The sequence below is a fragment of the Pogoniulus pusillus genome, chromosome 6 (assembly GCF_015220805.1).
Source record: "Pogoniulus pusillus isolate bPogPus1 chromosome 6, bPogPus1.pri, whole genome shotgun sequence".
Classification (NCBI taxonomy): domain Eukaryota; kingdom Metazoa; phylum Chordata; class Aves; order Piciformes; family Lybiidae; genus Pogoniulus; species Pogoniulus pusillus.
In genome coordinates, this window is record NC_087269.1 from 19,925,421 (window position 1) to 19,945,999 (window position 20,579).

At 43.3% G+C, this 20,579-nt stretch overlaps 1 protein-coding gene across 2 annotated transcripts in view; it reads right to left on the reverse strand.

Annotated features, from left to right (window-relative positions):
• The window catches only part of WDFY4 (WDFY family member 4), a 193,594-nt gene that overhangs the window by 143,371 nt on the left and 29,644 nt on the right, over positions 1-20,579 (reverse strand). Inside the window, exons 6-13 of one of the 2 annotated variants that reach the window (XM_064144766.1) lie at positions 18,334-18,480; positions 17,768-17,957; positions 16,761-16,950; positions 14,372-14,532; positions 12,389-12,841; positions 6,895-6,999; positions 5,979-6,169; positions 1,935-2,545 (exon numbers count right to left, since the gene is read on the reverse strand). In XM_064144766.1, the coding sequence (XP_064000836.1) occupies positions 1,935-2,545; positions 5,979-6,169; positions 6,895-6,999; positions 12,389-12,841; positions 14,372-14,532; positions 16,761-16,950; positions 17,768-17,957; positions 18,334-18,480 (2,048 nt within the window). Of the gene's footprint in view, positions 1-1,934; positions 2,546-5,978; positions 6,170-6,894; positions 7,000-12,388; positions 12,842-14,371; positions 14,533-16,760; positions 16,951-17,767; positions 17,958-18,333; positions 18,481-20,579 lie in introns of those variants that run through there. The other variant, XM_064144765.1, reaches the window with a different exon arrangement.

Below are 20,579 nucleotides of genomic sequence, written 5' to 3' on the forward strand. Positions count from 1 at the left end.
TGTAGCCACTCTAGAAACAAAGTCAAACTGTCCTAAAACAGATCCTGAGAATTGAATGGATCCCAGTTTACCTGACTGAGCAACCTGATCTAGTGTGAGGTGTCCCTGTTTGTGGGTATCCTTGAGGTCTCTTCCAGCCCTAACACTTCTATGATTCTACCACTCATTTCTCCACTAGTGGTACTCATTCAGCTACCACACAGCCTCATAGCCCAATAGGAAAAATAATACAAGGACTTAGGAAGCCTTGCTTTATGTTTCAGGTCTAGTAACATGAGAATGACAAACAGAAGACAAAGCCATATGTTTCCCGGCATTGCCACTAATCTGCTCTTTCTGATTTAGCTTGCCTGAGCTCCTGTTATACACACACTTGAGCTACAGCCTATGGACTTTGCACAATCCACCACCATCAATACACTCTCCACACATTTGACCCACATTCTCCCAAGTGGGGCTAGGAAGATCTACTTTGAAAAGAGTATTCATTCCTCCTGAGCTACCAAGTCCTTTCCTCAGCAATGACTTGTCTAACCAGAAGCTTAGAGTGTAGTCTGAAGAGTGGTGGTAGGAAGTTAATATGTCCAAGACTATCTTAAATTCAGTTGCACAAGGAGCAAAGACATCTGCTGCAGGTTTTTCTAGTTGCTTTGAACAAGTACAGATATGACCAGAAATACTTACTCAGACTGCCTCAGTACTCAGGGAACAAAAGTTCTGCTGACTCCAGCAACTGCTGGCTATGAGTGGCAGATCCTCATGACTTGGTCTTTTTAGTAGAAGATGAGTGTCAACCTACGTTAAGGGCTGAAGGACTCTCACAGTTATAAACTTAGTGGTTTTAAGCATATTTCTTGTGAGAGACATTTTTGAGACAAGGACTAGGAGATCCAAGAGTAACTGACACATGAAGGGGCAGAAGATCTCACAAGTTACAGAATGCAAGTTATTCAGAATTGATTCACAGCTGAGAGTTACATGGAGTTCTGGTGTAGTCTTTGCTTATTGCCAGGGATATATACTTTGATACAACCCTTTAGTATATAAAGGAGACAGGACTACTATTCCTTTTCCAATTTTCTCTGTTTCAGCTTTAGGAATAAATGAGTAAGAGTGTGTGTACTTGTACACATGTGCCTGGGTGTTGGGAATGGTAGGACTTTTAGTGTTGTACTGTTGCTTGATCTTGACACACTGGAACATAAGCCATGGGTTCAGAATGTATCAAGGGGAAAAGTACTGAGTTAAGTAAATAGAGGGTTGAAATGACCTCAGAGAATGTTGCAACAGACAAAGCAATGTAAAGCATGAACTCGCAGGTTTTTGTTAATCCTTGCTTATCTAGTTGCTAACGTATGAGGTTTGTCTGGATGAGGTGTTGGTCTTAATGGCCAATTAGGATTTGGCATGATCTTTTAGCTTGTATGTTAAGGTACATAACCAAGTGCTGAAAGTACAATAAATGGAACTTAGCTCGCATCAAGCTGCTCCCCGTCTCTCATCTCGGCACCTGGACACACACATACATGTGGAAGCATTCAAAACAACTTGCAATAGTTATTACTTATAATCTATCAGATGACTGGAAACATCTTTCCAGATAATTGAAAAAGTCGAAATTGATTGAGACCAATTCAAATACAGACTAAACACAAGCTGTGAGTCCCAGGAACCCTTTCCTTAAATTCTGCTCTCGCATGGCATGAGTTAGAACCCTCAGCATAAACTCTGCAGTGCTCAGGGGTTTTGTACTGCCTCACACAAGCCACAATGTTTACCATCAGCCTTTCAAAAAGAGCTGATTTCTGCTCTCCAGAGAGCTGGGAGCTGGGACTGGCATCAGTTTGTTTGTTCTAGGTGGGCAACTTCAGTTTATTACCATATAAATACCGATACAAGTCTTACTCTTGTATTTCCTGTAGTAAAAGACTTACTTCTCTTCAGGGTTCCCGCTTAGCCTGTAAGCAGAGACAGGTAATTTGTTGCCTGGTCTTTTGAAAGCAACAGGATTCTCTTCTTGAGCTTGAAATCCCTCCTGATTATCTCTTAATGCCTCTGCCATCTCTGGCTTTGTCTCCTTGAAGTAACTCTCCAGATGGAGGGTTCCTTTGATCATGTGATCAAGGAAATTCAAAATCCATATGCAGTTCTTTAGCCACATTGGGAAAGGTTCTGAAGAGCAGAAAGCTGCTTCCAAGAATTCTGCAAATGTCCTTGTCTTCTCAAGGCTCACAGGAGTTTGCCATTCCCCATGTGTCCTGAAGCATCCGAGTGACCCAAGATCCTCTGCCATCTTTTCAAAGAGACCATTTCTCTGGAAGAAGTTGCTGTTGACAGGGTCCAGGTGCAGGGCTGCTGTTATCCCCTGAAGTGTGTAAAACACAAGCTCCAATATGCAGTTCGGTCCAACTGCCATCCACAGCCCAGATGGAGGGTCCTGCAATGCACCTTCCATATCTGAGAGAAGGGACAGCAGTCCATTGAATCCACTGCAGGTTCTGAAAGCTGAATGGCTCTTGGGACTCTCCAATATCCTCAGGAGTGACTACAAACATTATGAAGAAAGGAGACAAAAGAAACACTTTTAAAAGGAACAAAGAAGCTTCAGAATATTTTGAAACTCAAGTTTGTACCAAAAATTCCTTCACTGAAATTTCACTCTTTGAAGAAAAAAAAATGTTTGGTCAAAGTAAAGGTCATCACTGCATGAATTTTCCCCTCCTCCCTTCTCCCATGCATCCAGTTCATCAAACATGGAGCAGTCCATGGAGTCAGCCTGTCAGACAAGAATTTGTGTTCATAGGAATAAACAAATAAATCAGATTTTCAGCATTACATATCCTAGACAGTTTGACCAGAGGTAGTTTGAGACCTTTGGCTATTCTTTCATCAGTCTTCTCACACACTGCCTTGCCTAAAATAAATGAAAGCAGAGAGTCAATTGCAAATAACCTCAGATAGAAAATGAGAAGAAAGAACAGGTCTCTATAGGTAAGTTTTCTGACAGCTCCAAATGCATATGAGGAGCCACACCAGACTTTTGCTCATGTGACTGAGCAGAATCTTTCTATAAAAGCAATGACACAGGATGACCCAGGTTCTCCTCATTAAGAAACAATTCCATTTGTCAGCAGAGGTATTTTTGAAGTTTGCACAAGATATTGGAGGAAAAAAGTCACAAAGATTCATATCCCAAGACAATGATATTGTGAGGTGTTCTCTAACTTTAGTGGGCTTAAAGCAGACTATAAATGAATGTTGCCTGATAATGTGACACATTCATTTACACATGTAAATTTAAATGAACAAACAAACAAACAAAAAGTTTTATTAAGAGTATGATGGCAGTAGTAAAATTAGGGAGAAAAAAAAATCTTGCAAGGAAATATTCTATTATAATCTAATGTAATCCATCCCAAGTTTTGGGGATGTTGCACAATTAATTTTGCAAATATGATCCCTCAGGGATCAGTCCTGGGACCAGTCTTGTTCAGTGTCTTTGTCAGTGACACGGACAGTGGCACTGGGTGCACCCTCAGCAAGCTTGCTGATGACACCAAGCTGTGTGCTGCAGCAGACGCGCTGGAAGGAAGGGATCCATCCACAAGCTGGAGAGGTGGGCACAAACCAACCTCATGAGGTTCAACAAGACCAAGTGCAGGGTGCTGCATCTGGGTTGGGGCAATTCCAAGCACAAATCCAGGTTGGGCAGTGACTGGCTGGAGAGCAGCCCTGAGGAGAGGGACTTGGGGGTGCTGCTGGATGAGAAGCTCAACATGAGCCAGCAGTGTGCACTTGCAGCCCAGAAAGCCAAGCAGATTCTGGGCTGCATCAGAAGTGTGGCCAGCAGGGCCAGGGAGGTGATTCTCCCCCTCTACTCTGCTCTGGTGAGACCCCACCTGGAGTACTGCATCCTGTTCTGGAGCCCCCATTACAAGAAGGATGTGGATGTGCCTGGAGTGTGTCCAGAGAAGGGCCACTGGGATGATCAGAGGGCTGGAGCACCTCTCCTGTGAGGACAGACTGAAAGAGTTGGGGCTGTTCAGTCTGGAGAAGAGGAGGCTCTCAGGTGAACTTCTTGTGGCCTTTCAGTATCCAAAGGGGGCCTACAAAAAAGCTGGGGGGGGGGGACTATTCAGGATATTAGGGAGTGACAGGACTAGGGGGAATGGAGCAAAGCTGGAGATGGGTAGGTTCAGGCTGGACGTGAGGAAGAAGTTCTTCAGCATGAGAGTGGTGAGAGCCTGGAATGGGTTGCCCAGGGAGGTGGTTGAGGCCCCATGCCTGGAGATGTTTAAGGCCAGGCTGGATGGGGCTCTGGCCAGCCTGATCTAGGGTAGGGTGTCCCTGCCCATGGCAGAGCAGTTGGAACTACATGATCCTTGTGGTCCCTTCCAACCCTGACTGAGTCTATGATGCTATGATGCTTTTTCAGGCACCAGGGACCTTTCAAATTTGAGGCCGTGCCTTTTAACACTGGAAAGGGCTAATTTCACATATAAAGTTTCTCAAGAGAGAGCCAATGAAAGAGATTCATTTCCTAACCTGATGAAGAGGAACACTTTCCAACATAAATACATCTCCCTGTAACAGGATCTAGGACTGTGATAAAAGGTTGCCAGAACAGAAGGGTGAGGGGCAACTCTATTACTGTCATTCAATTTTGCATGATTATATATCAAACCAGGCAGAGACTTCCAAGCAGGGACCAAATTTAATAACACAGAGTTGAAGTAATCAAGATGGCATTAACAGATTTCAGAGAAGGTCAAAAGCAACCACGTTTTCTCCAGGTCTAACTCAGTTAGAATTTAATCGCCTACGAGTTAGTATTCCTCAGCCTCGAATCTGCAGAACTGCTGTCTGCTGGAAACCCCCTAACTCAATGAACGTTAACAGAATTTATTTCACATTCCATTATTTGTTATTCCTCATAATTGTCCATGTGCCATGCTGGGATACAGCAGTGTTAATTGTATTTGGGCTTAGGTTTTATCAGCTAAATGTATATTAGCAAATCAATCTGAATTTGTGTGTAACACAATCACAGTCCCAATGGATGTAGATAATAAATTCATCTGCTTACATTATGCTTTAATACAGTTATCATTTGTCAAAATTAGACACTGAAGCTGCATTTATTTTCATATTAGTTTGGACACCAGACTCAACTTTCCCACAAATATTGTTAAAGTTTACTCTTTCAAATCAATGCAACAAACTTTGTCACATTTATGTTTCTTTAACAGTAACGTGGTTCTTTAACCACAAAAGCAGCTGCTGTATTGTGCTGAAATACGACTTCAGTTCACAGTTGGCAGAGAAAGTAGAATGAAACTTTAAATCAGTGCTTGCAACATCTTTGCTTCTTAATTTGCTACCTATGATTTAATTCAAAATAAAGTACACTGATTCTGCTTTATTAATATTGGATCAGATCCTCTATAAACACAATAGAGTCTATGAATAGCTCTAATATATTCCTATAAATGGTCACAATTATTATGTTTTCTGTCATCTAGTATCTCTTTTTGCACATCACTAGTGTACTAAGGAGATGACAAAATTAAGGACAGTCAAGTTTCAACCTTGGAAACTTGCAGAACTGAGCACTCATCCCATGCCTACCTCGCCCCTCCTAATCTTACCCCTTTACCTTCTCATACATCCTCCTTTCATTTACATTTGTTTCTCCCTCCCCTCCAATGTTAAACAGAAATGCTCATATAACCGTAACCTTTCTCCACTCTGAATTACTATTTAAGTCTTCAATATACTTCACAGCTGGTACCACACACACACTGCTAAAAATCAGATTAGAATTATTAGAATCAAAAACTAGTTCATGGCTTTTTCCCTCTGCATTTAGCAACTTGGAAAAAACACAGTGCTAGAGGTGAGAATAAGAGGAATTTCCCATAAAACAGCTTCCACAAAAACAGCAACAAATAAGCCAAGTAGAGATCCACTTTAATTACCTTCAGCAGATCTATTTTCAGATTTAGTTCCCCTTGAGTAGAAGAACAGAGAGCCCCAATAATAATGCTCATATATTCTTCATAGTTGATGACTGCTAGCTGCTCCAAGATGCTGAGTGTTGCACTTCTGTAGCACTCATCATCTAAAAATATCTTGATATATGGCACCATTCCGTAGTCCTTTAGAACAACTGTGGACAAATATGGTTATCATTTGTTACTTAAACTATCCTTTACTTGTAGCTCACAGGCAGAGTTTTAGAGTTGGTGTAAAATGACAGATTTCTACAAACACATCAGGAGTGGCAAGAAGATGACATGGTTAGGCTAAAGGTAGCACAAAGTAAGTGGCACAAGAAGAGCTAGGTATAAAATGAATGGATGACCACAGTCTCTAATCGTCCAAGATGACAGCTGCCCAACATCACAATGAACAAAAACCACTTACTACTTTTCATCTTAATATTTCTTTAGTTTATGAAGGGGGCTGTCTAATCATTTTTGACAATATCATAGAATGATAGAGGTTGGAAGGGAGCTCCAGAGATCATTCAATCTCCCTGCAAAGCAGGACCACTTAGAGCAGGTCACACAGGAACACATCCATGTGGGTTTTGAATGCCTCCAGAGAATGGGACTCCAGAACCTTGTATTTTCTCTACAAACACTTCAGGAGTATAGACATGGATGAGGCAAGCAGAGTGGCTACAGGGATAAGGCTCATTATGCAGGATGAGAATATCTTTGCCACATTTCTTCCCACTGTGACACCATTATCCCTACACTTCCATCTTCTGTCCTTCGTTTCACACTGAAGCATGAAAGTGAGAAAATTTGTCACTGCTCCTGAAGATGCATCGTGGACATTCACCCACCAAATATCACAAATGGAATGGAGTCATGTGTCACTTCTTACCAGCATTCCTCACAGATTTCACTGTAAGGGCAGCCACCATCTTCAGCATCACAGCATTTAATTCCTTCTCAGTGCCTTCTTCCAGACCAGGCAGATGGCCTCCAGCTATTAATATATCAAAAATAATAATACAATTTACACAACACAGATAAATTATATTTTAAAAAAAAAATGAAAACCAGCTCTCTAGAAAATTCTAGGGTTTTTTTTCTTAAAAGCTACTTGAACCTTAAAATGAGTAACAAAGTATAGGCAGGGCATTGTACAGTCACGTTCTAGTCTGAGATTGGGAAAACACAGATCTGGTTCTATGCTTTGCAGCCCAGAACTACTGCATAACTACGGACAATTGCACTAATTTGAAGCTAGCCAGAATGTTTTGGTGAGAAGAACTAGATTACAGGCTGTGAAAGAGAAACAGTGGTGATGTCTACTTCACTCATAGGCTTGCTGAAAAGTATAAGAGCAAGAATCCAAACATAGACAGGGGAGTCGCTCTTTGTAGAGGCTGTGGGCTTCATTTCTCTCTAACCTCACCTTCCTTAATCCACTTGCTTCCTAACCCCCCTGGCAGACCCTGAGGGTAAGGTAGGGGAGTGGGAGAAGTTAAACAGGTGGTTGGGAGCCCCTCCTGGGGACTCAGGTTTCTGGGAGGGTTGTTGTGTTTCTGTATTACCTTTTACCTTGTATATTTCTGTATATAACTGTATATACTGTAAATATCTGCTTGTATATTGAGCAAAGCTGTAAATATAAGCTTCATTCAAACTTCCAGAGCCGTCTGAGTCTAGTCTGAGTGATCTCCAAAGTGTAGGGGAGACGGGTAACACCCAAACCACCACAGCAATACTGGTATCAGTGGTGTTTCCACTTGCCAGCTGAGGTAGAGTTATCAGCTTGGCAATATGTGGTAGGAAGACACATAGATAAAAGATCATTACAGAATATGAGCTATGAATTGGTAAAATAGTATAGCAACAGGGAGTACTTAAATACTCAAACTAAAATGGAAGATTGGAAACTCCTTACATGTTCAAAGGAAAATATTTACAGGAGCAGATTATGTAAGGTAGATGTACTAGTTTGAAGCAGGCTAGAATGTTTTGGTGAGAAGAAGTAGATCATAGGCTGTGAAAGGAAAACAATGGTGATGTCTCCTTCCCTCAGAGTCTTGCTGAAGAAGAAAGGTAAACACTAGATAACTCTCTTGCCATTTTGTTGCTCTCTTGGGCTGGGCTTTCACTGAGCTGCAGCTCCCTAACCTCTCCTGCCACTCACCTTTGCTTCTTAACCTCTTGGCTGCACCTCTATTCTTCCTTAGGACTGGGGTAAGGTTGAGAGGGGCAGGGGGAAGGTGCAGGGGTGGTTGAGAGCCCCTCCTGGGGACTCAGATTTCTGGGAGGGGAGTTGTGTTTCTGTATTATTTTTACCTTGTATATTTCTGTATATAACTGTATATACTGTAAATATCTGCTTGTATATTGTGCTAGCTGTAAATAAATAGCTTCATTTATATTCCCAGAGCTGGCTGAGACTAGCCTGGGTACCTTCTAAAGTGTGGGGGGATGGGGTACACCCAAACCATCACAGTAGATTATTTTTAGACCTAAAATGTCTTGAAGGTTGGAGGTGAAAGTGACAGAAACCAAAAGAAGGAAGCAGTGATCATTTTGCACAATGTCTTCCCACCTGTTCCAATTCATCTCTACGCCTAAATGTACAAATTCCATAGCAATTCAATTACTTACTCTATAGAATTTCTATCAAGACATTATCTAAAGAGTGTAATTAATGCAAAGGCAGAAGAAAACCCCTGTACACCAAGTCAAATCCAGAAGTTACTGTGGGAACCAGGGAAGGGAATCAGCTAGATTGCATCCCTGTGCACCCCTGACACAAGAAGATTAAGGTTAGAAACATAGTAAGCTGGTATGCTCGCCTTGAGTGACATTTGTACAGAAGCATAATAAATGTAGAAAAAAGAACTGAAAGTAGTCTGTGCCAAGGTAGCCAACACCTCTCTGTTATCCAATAAAAATGTTAAACCCAATATTTTATGCAGTCATTGTAATCCACAACTGGTAGAGTTACCACAATCTGTAGAGTGGCATAAAAAATGACTGCTGCTATAACAATAAACAGCTTTGGCTTTGACTGCTATGTCCACATATCCTTGTGTTGCTGTTGCTTTGTTTATCACTAATTAATATAACAGTGGCAAGTTACATTTTCATGAGCCTTAGTATTTATCTTGACAACCTTTATCTATGTACTCTTGGACAAAACTCCTGTTCCTTGGCATCAGGATCACAAATTTAAGTGTGCTTACAGTTCATACTCTTTCTGTTTCTTGAAATAAATATGCATAAGTAATCCAGTTGTCCAGAATCTTGTACTTTGGTTCACTCTTCCTTTACTAAACCACTATTGTGCTGAAATTTAAAAGCGTGCTGGGCCCAGTCCTGTTCAACATCGTTATTGATGATCTGTACCAGGGGATTGAGTATAGCATCAGTAAGTTTACAGATGACACCAAGCTAGGAGGAGGTGTTGATCTGTTGGAAGGTAGGAGAGCCCTGCAGAAGGACCTAGACAGGCTGGATTGATGGGCAGAGGCCAATGGGATGAGATCTAACAAGGCCAAGTGCAGAGTTCTGCAGTTTGGCCACAACAACCTCAAGCAGCACTACAGGCTGGGGACAGAGTGGCTGGAGAGCAGCCAGGGAGAAAAGGACCTGGGGGTACTGATAGATAGTAGGCTGAAGATGAGGCAGTAGTGTGCCCAGGTGACCAAGAGAGCCAATGGCATCCTGGCCTGTATCAGGAACAGTGTGGCCAGTAGGACGAGGGAGGTTATTCTTTCCCTGTGCTCAGCACTGGTCAGGCCACACCTTGAGTACTGTGTCCAGTTCTGGGCCCTTCAATTCAAGAAGGATGTTGAGGTGCTGGAATGTGTCCAGAGAAGGGTGACAAAGCTGGTGAGGGGCCTGGAACACAAACAAACTATGAGAAGAGGCTGAGGGAGCTGAGGGTGTTTAGCCTGGAGAAGAGAAGGCTCAAGGCAAACCTCATTGCTGTCTACAACTACCTGAAGGGGCATTGTAGCCAGGTGGGGGTTGGTCTCTTCTCCCAGGCAACCAGCAATAGAACAAGGGGACACAGTCTCAAGTTGTGCTGGGGAAAGTACAGGCTGGATGTTAGAAGGAAGTTCTTGCCAGAGAGAGTGATTTGCCATTGGAATGGGCTGCCCAGGGAGGTGGTGGAGTCATCGTTCCTGGAGGTGTTGAAGAGAAGACTGGATGAGGCACTTGGTGCCATGATCTAGTTGACTGGATAGGGCTGGGGGATAGGTTGGACTAGATGATCTTGGAGGTCTCTTCCAACCTGGTTGATTCTATGATTCATACAGCACAGAAAACATGACCATGCATTTTTGTGTCCTTGAAATAGCAGTTATAAACTTTTAAAGATGTGGGTCTGTCTCCCAGATCAACTCTATCCAACACTTATACACTAGGACTGTTATCTTTGTGTTTCCTAACAGGAGACATCTTTATCAGACGACAATTGTTGGTAGCAATTGTGGGTAACTTATGGCCAAAATTAAAGAAACCAGGGACCTGCTGCTTCATTTAGATCCTCACAAATCCATGGGACCGGATGGGATCCATCCCAGGGTGCTGAGAGAGCTGGCAGATGAGCTGACCAAGCCACTCTCCATCATTTATCAGCAGTCCTGGCTCACTGGAGAGGTCCCTGAAGACTGGAAGCTGGCCAATGTGATACCCATTCACAAGAAGGGTCGTAAGGAGGAGCCAGAAAACTACAGACCTGTGAGCCTGACCTCAGTGCCAGGCAAGGTGATGGAACAGGTCATCTTGGGTGTCATCACAAAGCACCTACAGGATGGCCAAGGGATCAGGCCCAGCCAGCATGGGTTTAGGAAGGGCAGGTCCTGCCTCACCAACCTGATCTCCTTTTATGATCAGGTTACCTGCATGGTGAATGTGGGGAAGGCTGTGGATGTAGTCTACTTGGACTTCAGCAAAGCCTTTGACACTGTCTGCCACAAGAAGCTCCTAGCCAAGCTGGCAGCTCATGGTTTGGACAGATTCACTCTGTGCTGGGTCAAGAACTGGCTGGATGGCAGAGCCTAGAGAGTGGTGGTGAATGGTGCCACATCCAGTTGGCAGGCAGTCACTAGTGGTGTTCCCCAAGGATCAGTGCTGGGCCCAGTCCTGTTCAATATCTTTATTGATTACCAGGACGAGGGGATTGAGTCCAGCATCAGTAAGTTTGCAGATGACACCAAGCTAGGAGCAGGTGTTGATCTGTTGGAAGGTAGGAGAGCCCTGCAGAGGGACCTAGACAGGCTGGATGGGTGGGCAGAGGCCAATGGGATGAGTTCTGCACTTTGGCCACAACAACCCCAAGCAGCGCTATAGGCTGGGGACTGAGTGGCTGGAGAGTAGCCAGGAGGAAAGGGACCTGGGGGTACTGATAGATAGTAAGCTGAAAATGAGCCAGCAGTGTGCCCAGGTGGCCAAGAGAGCCAATGGCATCCTGGCCTGCATCAGGAACAGTGTGGCCAGTAGGACAAGGGAGGTTATTCTTCCCCTGTACTCAGCATTGGTCAGACCACACCTTGAGTCCTGTGTCCAGTTCTGGGCCCCTCAATTCAAGAGAGATGTTGAGGTGCTGGAACATGTCCAGAGAAGGGCAACAAAGCTGGTGAAGGGCCTGGAACACAAATCCTATGAGGAGAGGTTGAGGGAGCTGGGCCTGTTTAGCCTGGAGAAGAGGAGGCTCAGGAGTGATCTTATTCCTGTCTACAACTACCTGAAGGGGCATTGTAGCCAGGTAGGGGGTGGCCTCTTCTCCCAGGCAACCAGCAATAGAACAAGGGGACACAGTCTCAAGTTGTGCCAGGGAAAGTATAGGCTGGATGTTAGGAGGAAGTTCTGGACAGAGAGAGTGATTGGCATTGGAATGGGCTGCCCAGGGAGGTGGTGGAGGCACCGTCCCTGGAGGTGTTCAATAAAAGATTGGATGAGGCACTTAGTGCCATGGTCTCAGTGATTGGATAGGGCTGGGTGCTAGGTTGGACTGGATGATCTTGGAGGTCTCTTCCAACCTGGTTGATTCTATGATTCTATCATCAGTCCTCTGGACTAAGAGTCATTTTACAGAGGAACTGAACACTGTTAAAAACTTGCTGTACTCAAAAGCTAGCATTCTAGAGAACCCCAAATTAAGGTCTTGTTTAAAAGTGTGGGTTGAATAGTACCCTCCAGAACAATCCATCATGCACTGGTGAAAAACACCCCAAACTGTTTAGGCTAGAATGATAAGCAGCTAAGACTTCAGAGATTTCAAACACAGGTCAATCAGCTTGCAGGCAGAAACTACTCAGGATATAAAATTAATAAACCAACTGTCTAGATTCATTATTTCCATAACTTCAACAGTTACTGCCAACAACATTAAGGTGTACCTGACTTCCTCAGGATCTTGGCTTGCTTCCTCAGAAGTGCCAGCAGTAGGCCTAAGAGCCCAGAGTCACGGAATATGTCACCGAATAACACGTCCTTCTTGGTCATGTTGAGAAGGCACTGGAGAGCTGCTAAGGTGCAGAATGGTGCTATGTTTTCCTTTATCAGATACTGAATCTTCTTCAAGATTTCATGGGGGACATAGGACAGGTCTAGCACTATGGACTCTACCAGTTTGAAGAACTGGACTTGAACTGGTTGTGGTTTGAAATGGATTACGTCAGTAAACTGGTTGATAGGTTGTAGCGTCCATTCTAGAAGGAAGAAGTTTGCTGTGTTCCAGGCCCATATTGTACCAATTGCTGACAAAATTCTTCCACACAGGTGCTGATCATTACTTTTCTGGAAAATGGTCTGCAACACCTGAAAAGCTTGGAGGTTTTTCACTGTCAGTCCTGTCAGACAAAACCAAGTGAGGTTATTTTTACATCTATGCTATTTAAGACTGTAAACACCATAACTACACTGAAAAAAATGTGTCTGAGAGTAGAAATAGGATTCACATACATGAGGGATGTGACTGGGAGGTATGTTCTCCAGCTTGGATCAAACCCTACAACTGACACAATCAGTTCAGTTTTATTTAAGTAGCATTCAGGGTTCTGCAGCATTGAGCACACAGAAAGGAAGATGCCATCTCATACTCCTTTCTTCATCTGAAGATATGTAGTGAACTTTTTTAGTGTAAGGGTCACAGAGCACTGGAACAGGCTCCCCAGAGAGGTTGTGGAGTCTTCTTCTCTGGAGGCTCTCAAAGCCCATCTGGATGCGGTCTCTCTGTGACCTGAGCTAGATTGTATGGTTCTGCTCTGGCACAGGGGTTGGACTCAATGATCTTCCTGGGTCCCTTCCAACTCCTAATATCACAGTATCACAGTATCATCAGGGTTGGAAGAGACCTCACAGATCATCAAGTCCAACCCTTTACCACAGAGCTCAAGGCTAGACCATGGCACCAAGTGCCACGTCCAACCTTGCCTTGAACAGCCCCAGGGACAGCGACTCCACCACCTCCCCGGGCAGCCCATTCCAGTGTCCAATGACTCTCTCAGTGAAGAACTTTCTCCTCACCTCAAGCCTAAATTTCGCCTGGTGCAGCCTGAGGCTGTGTCCTCTTGTTCTGGTGCTGGCCACCTGAGAGAAGAGAGCAACCTCCCCCTGGCCACAACCACCCTTCAGGTAGTTGTAGACAGCAATGAGGTCTCCCCTGAGCCTCCTCTTCTCCAGGCTAAACAATCCCAGCTCCCTCAGCCTCTCCTCATAGGGCTGTGCTCAAGGCCTCTCACCAGCCTCGTCGCCCTTCTCTGGACACGCTCAAGCATCTCAATGTCCCTCCTAAACTGGGGGGCCCAGAACTGAACGCAGTACTCAAGGTGTGGTCTAACCAGTGCAGAGTACAGGGGCAGAATGACCTCCCTGCTCCTGCTGACCACACCATTCCTGATGCAGGCCAGGATGCCACTGGCTCTCTTGGCCACCTGGGCACACTGCTGGCTCATGTTCAGGCGGGTATCAAGCAGCACCCCCAGATCCCTCTCTGTCTGGCTGCTCTCCAGCCACTCTGACCCCAGCCTGTATCTCTGCATGGGGTTGTTGTAGCCAAAGTGCAGCACCCTGCACTTGGAGCTATTGAATGCCATCCCCTTGGACTCTGCCCATCTGTCCAGGTGGTCAAGGTCCCGCTGCAGAGCCCTTGTGCCCTCCAACTCAGTCACATCTGCCCCCAGCTTGGTGTCATCTGCAAACTTGCTGATGACTGACTCCATGCCCTCATCCAGATCATCTATGAAGATGTTAAAGAGGATGGGATCCAGCACTGATCCTTGAGGGACACCACTAGTGACTGGCCGACAGCCAGTGAACCTGTGACTGATCTATATAAGCACATAAGCATATATATGTATATATATATATATATACTGTACCAGAAGACCGTGTCCATTCAAAATCAAAGTGTGGTAATTGTGGGTGTACAATATTGCCAGAAACTTTCAGTTCAGTTTTCCCACAGGTTGTAAGGCAAGTCAGAATGTCCAAGATCTCATCCAGATAGGGGTCTCCTTCATTCTTCTGCAATCCCTCCCATCTAGGAATAAAACTCGGGCAGTCATACGTTCATGCCTTAGCAACATAAACATTTTGGATATATTAGCAGTTACTGAGCACACAGGAGCTACCCATTTTTCTCCTCACTCCTCCCCAGTCTATTTTATTGTCTTTTTGTCTTATTTCTGTGACTTACTTAACCGACAAACTAACTCTAAATCATTGTGCTAGTTTGAAGCAGCGTAGAATGTTTTGGTGAGAAAAAGTAGATCATAGGCTGTGAAAGGAAAACAATGGTGATGTCTACTTCCCTCAGAGTCTTGCTGAAGGAGAAAGGTAAACACTAGATAACAGTCTCACCATTTTGACCCACTCTCTGGCTGGGCTCTGGCTGAGCTGCATCTCCCTAACCTCACCTTCCACTCACATTTGCTTCTTAACCTCTTGGCTGAACCTCTATTCTTCCTTAGGACTGGGGTAAGGTTGAGAGGGGCAGGGGGAAGGTGCAGGGGTGGTTGAGAGCCCCTCCTGGGGACTCAGGTTTCTGGGAGGGGAGTTGTGTTTCTGTATTACCTTTTAACTTGTATATTTCTGTCTATAACTGTATATATTGCAAATATCTGCTTGTATATTGTTCTAGCTGTAAATAAATAGCTTCATTTATATTCCCAGAGCTGGCTGAGACTAGTCTGGGTGATTTCTAAAGTGTGGGGGAGCAGGGAACACCCAAACCATCACAATCATGTTGGCACATTCCGAATTTGGACAAAATTTACAAACTGAAGAAGAACACTGAAGGGACACAGTAAGAATGTTCTGAAGAATAAGGAGGTAAAGGTTGGAATTTAGTCCTATTATGTGTATTAAAAAAAAAAAAAAGGCAAGCAAAAGCATCAACCAAACTCAAACAAACAAAATCCCCCTAAAAAATACCCAACAACAAGCACACAAAACCAATCAACCAATGAACCAAATAAACCAAAGACAAACTAACAATCCCAAGCTTCTAAAGAATATCTATTTTAGGGGAAAAGAAATGAGATTTTGTGAAGGATAAATAAAAAAAAAAAAACCAGATATTTTGCATCAAAAGATAAGCAAGCTAAGGGACTTGCTGAGATAAGTAATGGAAAGATCTCAGCCATTCAGAAGGGAAAGATGTTGCATTGCCTGAGCTTTGTGAATCAGACAGGAAGATGACATGTGCCTCCTGCATAAGGAAGCAGTTTGAATTGTAACTTCATATTCCTGAAAGTTTTCGCTGAAATGAGTCTGTCAAAGGGCAGAGCACTGCTTATCACATTGTCCTCTTTCATCAGAAATATTCATCTCCATGCAGCTTAGTTATAAGGGAAAACAGATAATCTATGGTAACCAAAGAAAACACTGCCAGAAAAGGACAAAACTTTCTCCAATTGTAAGTTAATAACTTTGTTCCATCCAAAAATCACCAGAAATCACACTGACCTACAAATAGCTTTGGATTTGTCATTCAAATTACAATCCTCTAGATTCAGATTGCAAAATACTTGCCCTCAGTCTAACTTACTGATCAGGAACCACAGTTCTTACAAGTTCTGGAGAAGGAGTGCAAGAAAAGGAAAAAAGACAAAATGGAAATAACAATAGATTCAGAAAAGCTGGAAATACTCTCTTCATATGTTGTCAAAGAAAACCTGAACAAAGACCCTATGTGCTTCTGTGGGAAGTGATATTATGTATTGTTGTAATGCAGCAAACTCATAGTGTGATTAAACAATGCAAGGAGACTTTGTACTTTGGGTTAGGACAACTAGTGGCGATTTGTCCTGATGTCTTCATACTCATCTCAGTTCTAAAGAATGCAATAATTTCAAATATAAGTTTGGGTGGGTTATTTTGGTTGTTTTCTTGCACAACAAGATCATGTTTTCCTCCCTAGCTGACAATATTCCTGGGTCAAGACTTTACCTTAACTGAGGCAAATGTCTCTGACCTTCATGCCCTCTAATGCTAACTGATGAAGAACCTTTGTCTGTGTTCAGTATACTCCTATGCCATTTGCAGACCAACTTCTCCTCCTGTTAATTGCATTGTTTCAGCAGAAGTGATGTACCTTTTCCTTCCCTAAATAGCAATGAAAACCTGCTATCGGGGTCTTTATTGCTAGCTTTGCATCCACACAGAATGTATCCACCTACACAACCCATATTTTAAAACAGAGCATCATACATTCTGAAATAAGTTTTACCATCCTCTAGCAGCCCACTAAAAAACCTCTCTCCTTACCTGAGCAAGATTTTTAGCAAAAGTTGGTAGCCATCATTATTTTCAAACTCTGTTAACAAAGCTGATGATATGGGATAAGAATCCTTTACAAAACATAAGAGAATAGTAGCAGCTTCACACACATCACAAGCAGATAGGGTATCGGCCAGTTTAAAGAGATTCTGAATAGCTATTTTAATGCAGTCCACAGCTGTGAAGAATAAAAAGGGGGAGGGGGGAAGAGAAGGAAAAAAAGGGGGAGGGAGGGGCAAGTATTTTAGAACTCACAGTCAAACAAGTTCAGAGCTACTAACAAAAAACAAACAAAAAGTTTAAAGGGTAATTTCCCCCCAAAATAGGAATCACTTAGCTCTTCTCCTAGAGAAATATATGGGGAATATATGAACACCACACTCATCTCAGAGGCTACACGAAGAACATGCTGCCCACTCACTCAACAAGCCAACCCACTCACTCAACAAAATTTATACACAGAGAATCCAGTGGTCTGAGTACAAGATAAGCAGAAACTGACATATTTAGTTTTCTTGTACAAAGTCAATCATACAGTCTGTGCAGAGTTCACATATTTGCTCATGAGGGGTACACACATGTTGCTCTGAGCAATGAAGCCTACGTGTCTTATGTGATGGCCAGTTGCACCAGAACAGCTTCAAAATGTCTATACAGTTCTGTATTCTCAGAACTACTATTCCTCAGTCTTTCAATCTCACCTAGGAAGCTAAATTCTTATTTTTAAAAGTAAAAATTCCTATACACAGTGACTCCATGACAAGAAATATCAACAGTAAAATGTGGATTATTTTTTGCATAGGAAAAAACCCTTCAGCTTCCAGATGGCTCTCAGTACTAAATAAAGCTCCTCTCTAGAAAGCCTAGAGCTCATGCCTTGCAGTTGACTGACTATCAGATTACGTAGATTAAAACCTATCCCAGGGAGATTCTTCTGGAGAATTCATTGTCACTGCAGCTATGAGGAAAGGAGAAGCCAAATTACTACATCAAACCTTGTAAGTACATAATGCTGTTTTTGGTCTGAGCCTTTGAAATTGTTCTTAGCACATGCCCTGTAGGTACTTTCCAAGAGTGGCTACACTGGTCCCAGAGGGAAGCAGTTGCGATAATTAATGCATGAAGTTTATCAGCTGCCAGAAGTTCCTCTACACCTTGTTCCTCTTTGTACATGTTAAGCATTATCTGAAAAGCAAACAAACAAACACCAGCTTCAATAAATACATCTACAAACATCTGGTAGAAGAAAAATCCATTGAGAAGAGAGGATTATAGTTTGATATCAATGTCAGGAAAAAGGATGTAGTGAAATGAACAATTAAAACTACTACCAAGAAATTCTCCATCAATTTTCTTTCTACTTACAAAGTTATGTTTTGTTTAATAAAAAAAAACCTGAGAGCTATAGCAGCATCACCACAGATGATGGTTTTGTACTGCTCCTGATGCTCATCAATCCATATTTACTCCATTTTGTTGGCAGTTTGAATCAATTGCCAGCTAAAAGCCTAAGCGAACAGGAGACACTCTGAGCAAATGAACTATCAAAGTCACATCTCACCTTTACAAGCATTTCCTGAGTCTGGGTGTCATCCTCACATGTCTCTCCATGATCACTGGTTTTATTCAGAGGAAAAGTAAAAAAAAGGTACAAGCATTGCATCAGAGCAGCTGGAAGGCCAGATCCAATGATGTTTCGCATAGTTCTCTAGGTAAGGAAAATGGAAATCAGCACTTCCATAAACTGACAACAGTTTCCTTGAGTTTTTACACAGAGTGTAGTCATGGCAGAAGAGCCATGGCAGAAAGAGCTGTTTGAGCAGGCTTTACCATTACATGTGTTCTAGGGCAAACAAGTGTGGTAATCACACAGCATGGCTATAGAAATCCTCTTGACAGAAGTAAACACATTGACAGTGTGTTGCCAGAACTAACTGTGCCAGTTGACCTACAGCTTTAACAGGGATACTGTGTCCTGGACAAGGAGGCCTACAGTTGATAAAGCACACAACCTGTAAACTAACTAGCAGCCAAAACAGCAGTAAGTCCAGGGACTGATAGTGGACCCTTTGTCATTAATTGATAGAATCAACCAGGTTGGAAGACACCTCCAAGATCATCCAGTCCAATCGATCACTCAGCCCTAGCCAACCAACTAGACCATGGCACTAAGTGCCTCATCCAGGCTTTTCTTGAACACCTCCAGGGATGGTGACTCCACCACCTCCCTGGGCAGCCCATTCCAATGCCAATCACTCTCCCTGGGAAGAACTTCCTCCTAACATCCAGCCTAGACCTCCCCTAACACAACTTGAGACTGTGTCCCCTTGTTCTATTGCTGGTTGCCTGGGAGAAGAGACCAACCCCCACCTGGCTACAGCCTTCCTTCAGGTAGTTGTAGACAGCAATGAGGTCACCCCTGAGCCTCCTCTTCTCCAGGCTAAACACCCCCAGCTCCCTCAGCCTCTCCTCATAGGGTTTGTGTTCCAGGCCCCTCACCAGCTTTGTTGCCCTTCTCTGGACACCTTCCAGCATCTCAAGATCTTTCTTTAATTGAGTGGCCCAGAACTGGACACTCTGAAGCCATAGAGACCCTGGCACATTAAAAGGATGAATTCTTGTGCTAGTTTGAAGCAAGCTAGAATGTTTTGGTAACAGAACTAGATAACAGGCAGTGAAATGAAAAACAATTGTGTCTACTTCTCTCACAGTCACGCTGAGAACTCTGGGAAGAAGAAGAAAACATTCTCCATTTTGTCTCTCACTCTTGCTTTTGCCTTAGACCTGGTCACATCTCATTAACCCTGCTCCTACTAACCCTGCTCCCTAACCTCTTGGCTGCACCTCTTTTCTTCCTGAGAACTGGGGTAAGGTTGAGAGGGGCCGGGGGGAGGTGTTGGGGTGGTTTGAGAGCCCCTCCTGGGGACTTAGGTTTCTGGGAGGGGAGTTGTGCTTTTGTATTGTTTATCCTTTGTATATTTCTGTATATAATTGTATATAACTGTATATATTGTAAATAGCTGCTTGTAAATTCTGCTAGCTGTAAATAAATTGCTTCATCTATATTCCCAGGGTCCGTCTGAGTTAGCTGGGGCAAATACAAAAGTGTGGGGGGGTGGGGTAACCCCCAAACCATCACATTTTTTATTGGCTTTCCCAACGTGGGGCTAGATATTTCAGTGAGTGGAAATCAGCTCTGGGAATTAAGATGAAGCTAATCAAGCAGCTATTGTACTTGGTGGGGATTGCTGTGTGGCCTGTTTTCTGGTTTTTTGTGTACAACTGGATCAAAGATCAAATTGGTTATTTCTTGCTTCATGTAGTTTTTAAGAAGGCTAAAGTTAAGCTTTCAGATATGTTCTGGAGCTGGGGTGATTTTATTCTTGGTTATGCTGGTTTTAATATCTCTGAGAATATTACCAAGGATATTACAGGAGCTCTGGTCAATAATGTGACAATCAATGGAAATTCTGCTTTAAATATGGCTCTAATGAGAGTTATTCAGCCTAAGACAGGAATTCCAACTGTTTGCATAGGTACATGCTCGTGTAAAACTGTTTTTCTTCTCACAATTTTTAATATTTGCCTCATGATTTTAATATTCATATTAATTTTGGCATTATGTGTGAAAAATTCAAAACCAGCTTCTGTAAGAGCTAGGAAAATTTCTGTGTCTCAGAAGCAGTCTCTTTCACAGCAAAACAAGGGAACACAGTTATCGGCTTCCCCCTTGCCAGCCTCTGCCCCTCCTTCTCCAAGTGCTGGGAGCACAGCCAGTGTTCCTGCCACTAATGTAAACAATGATAA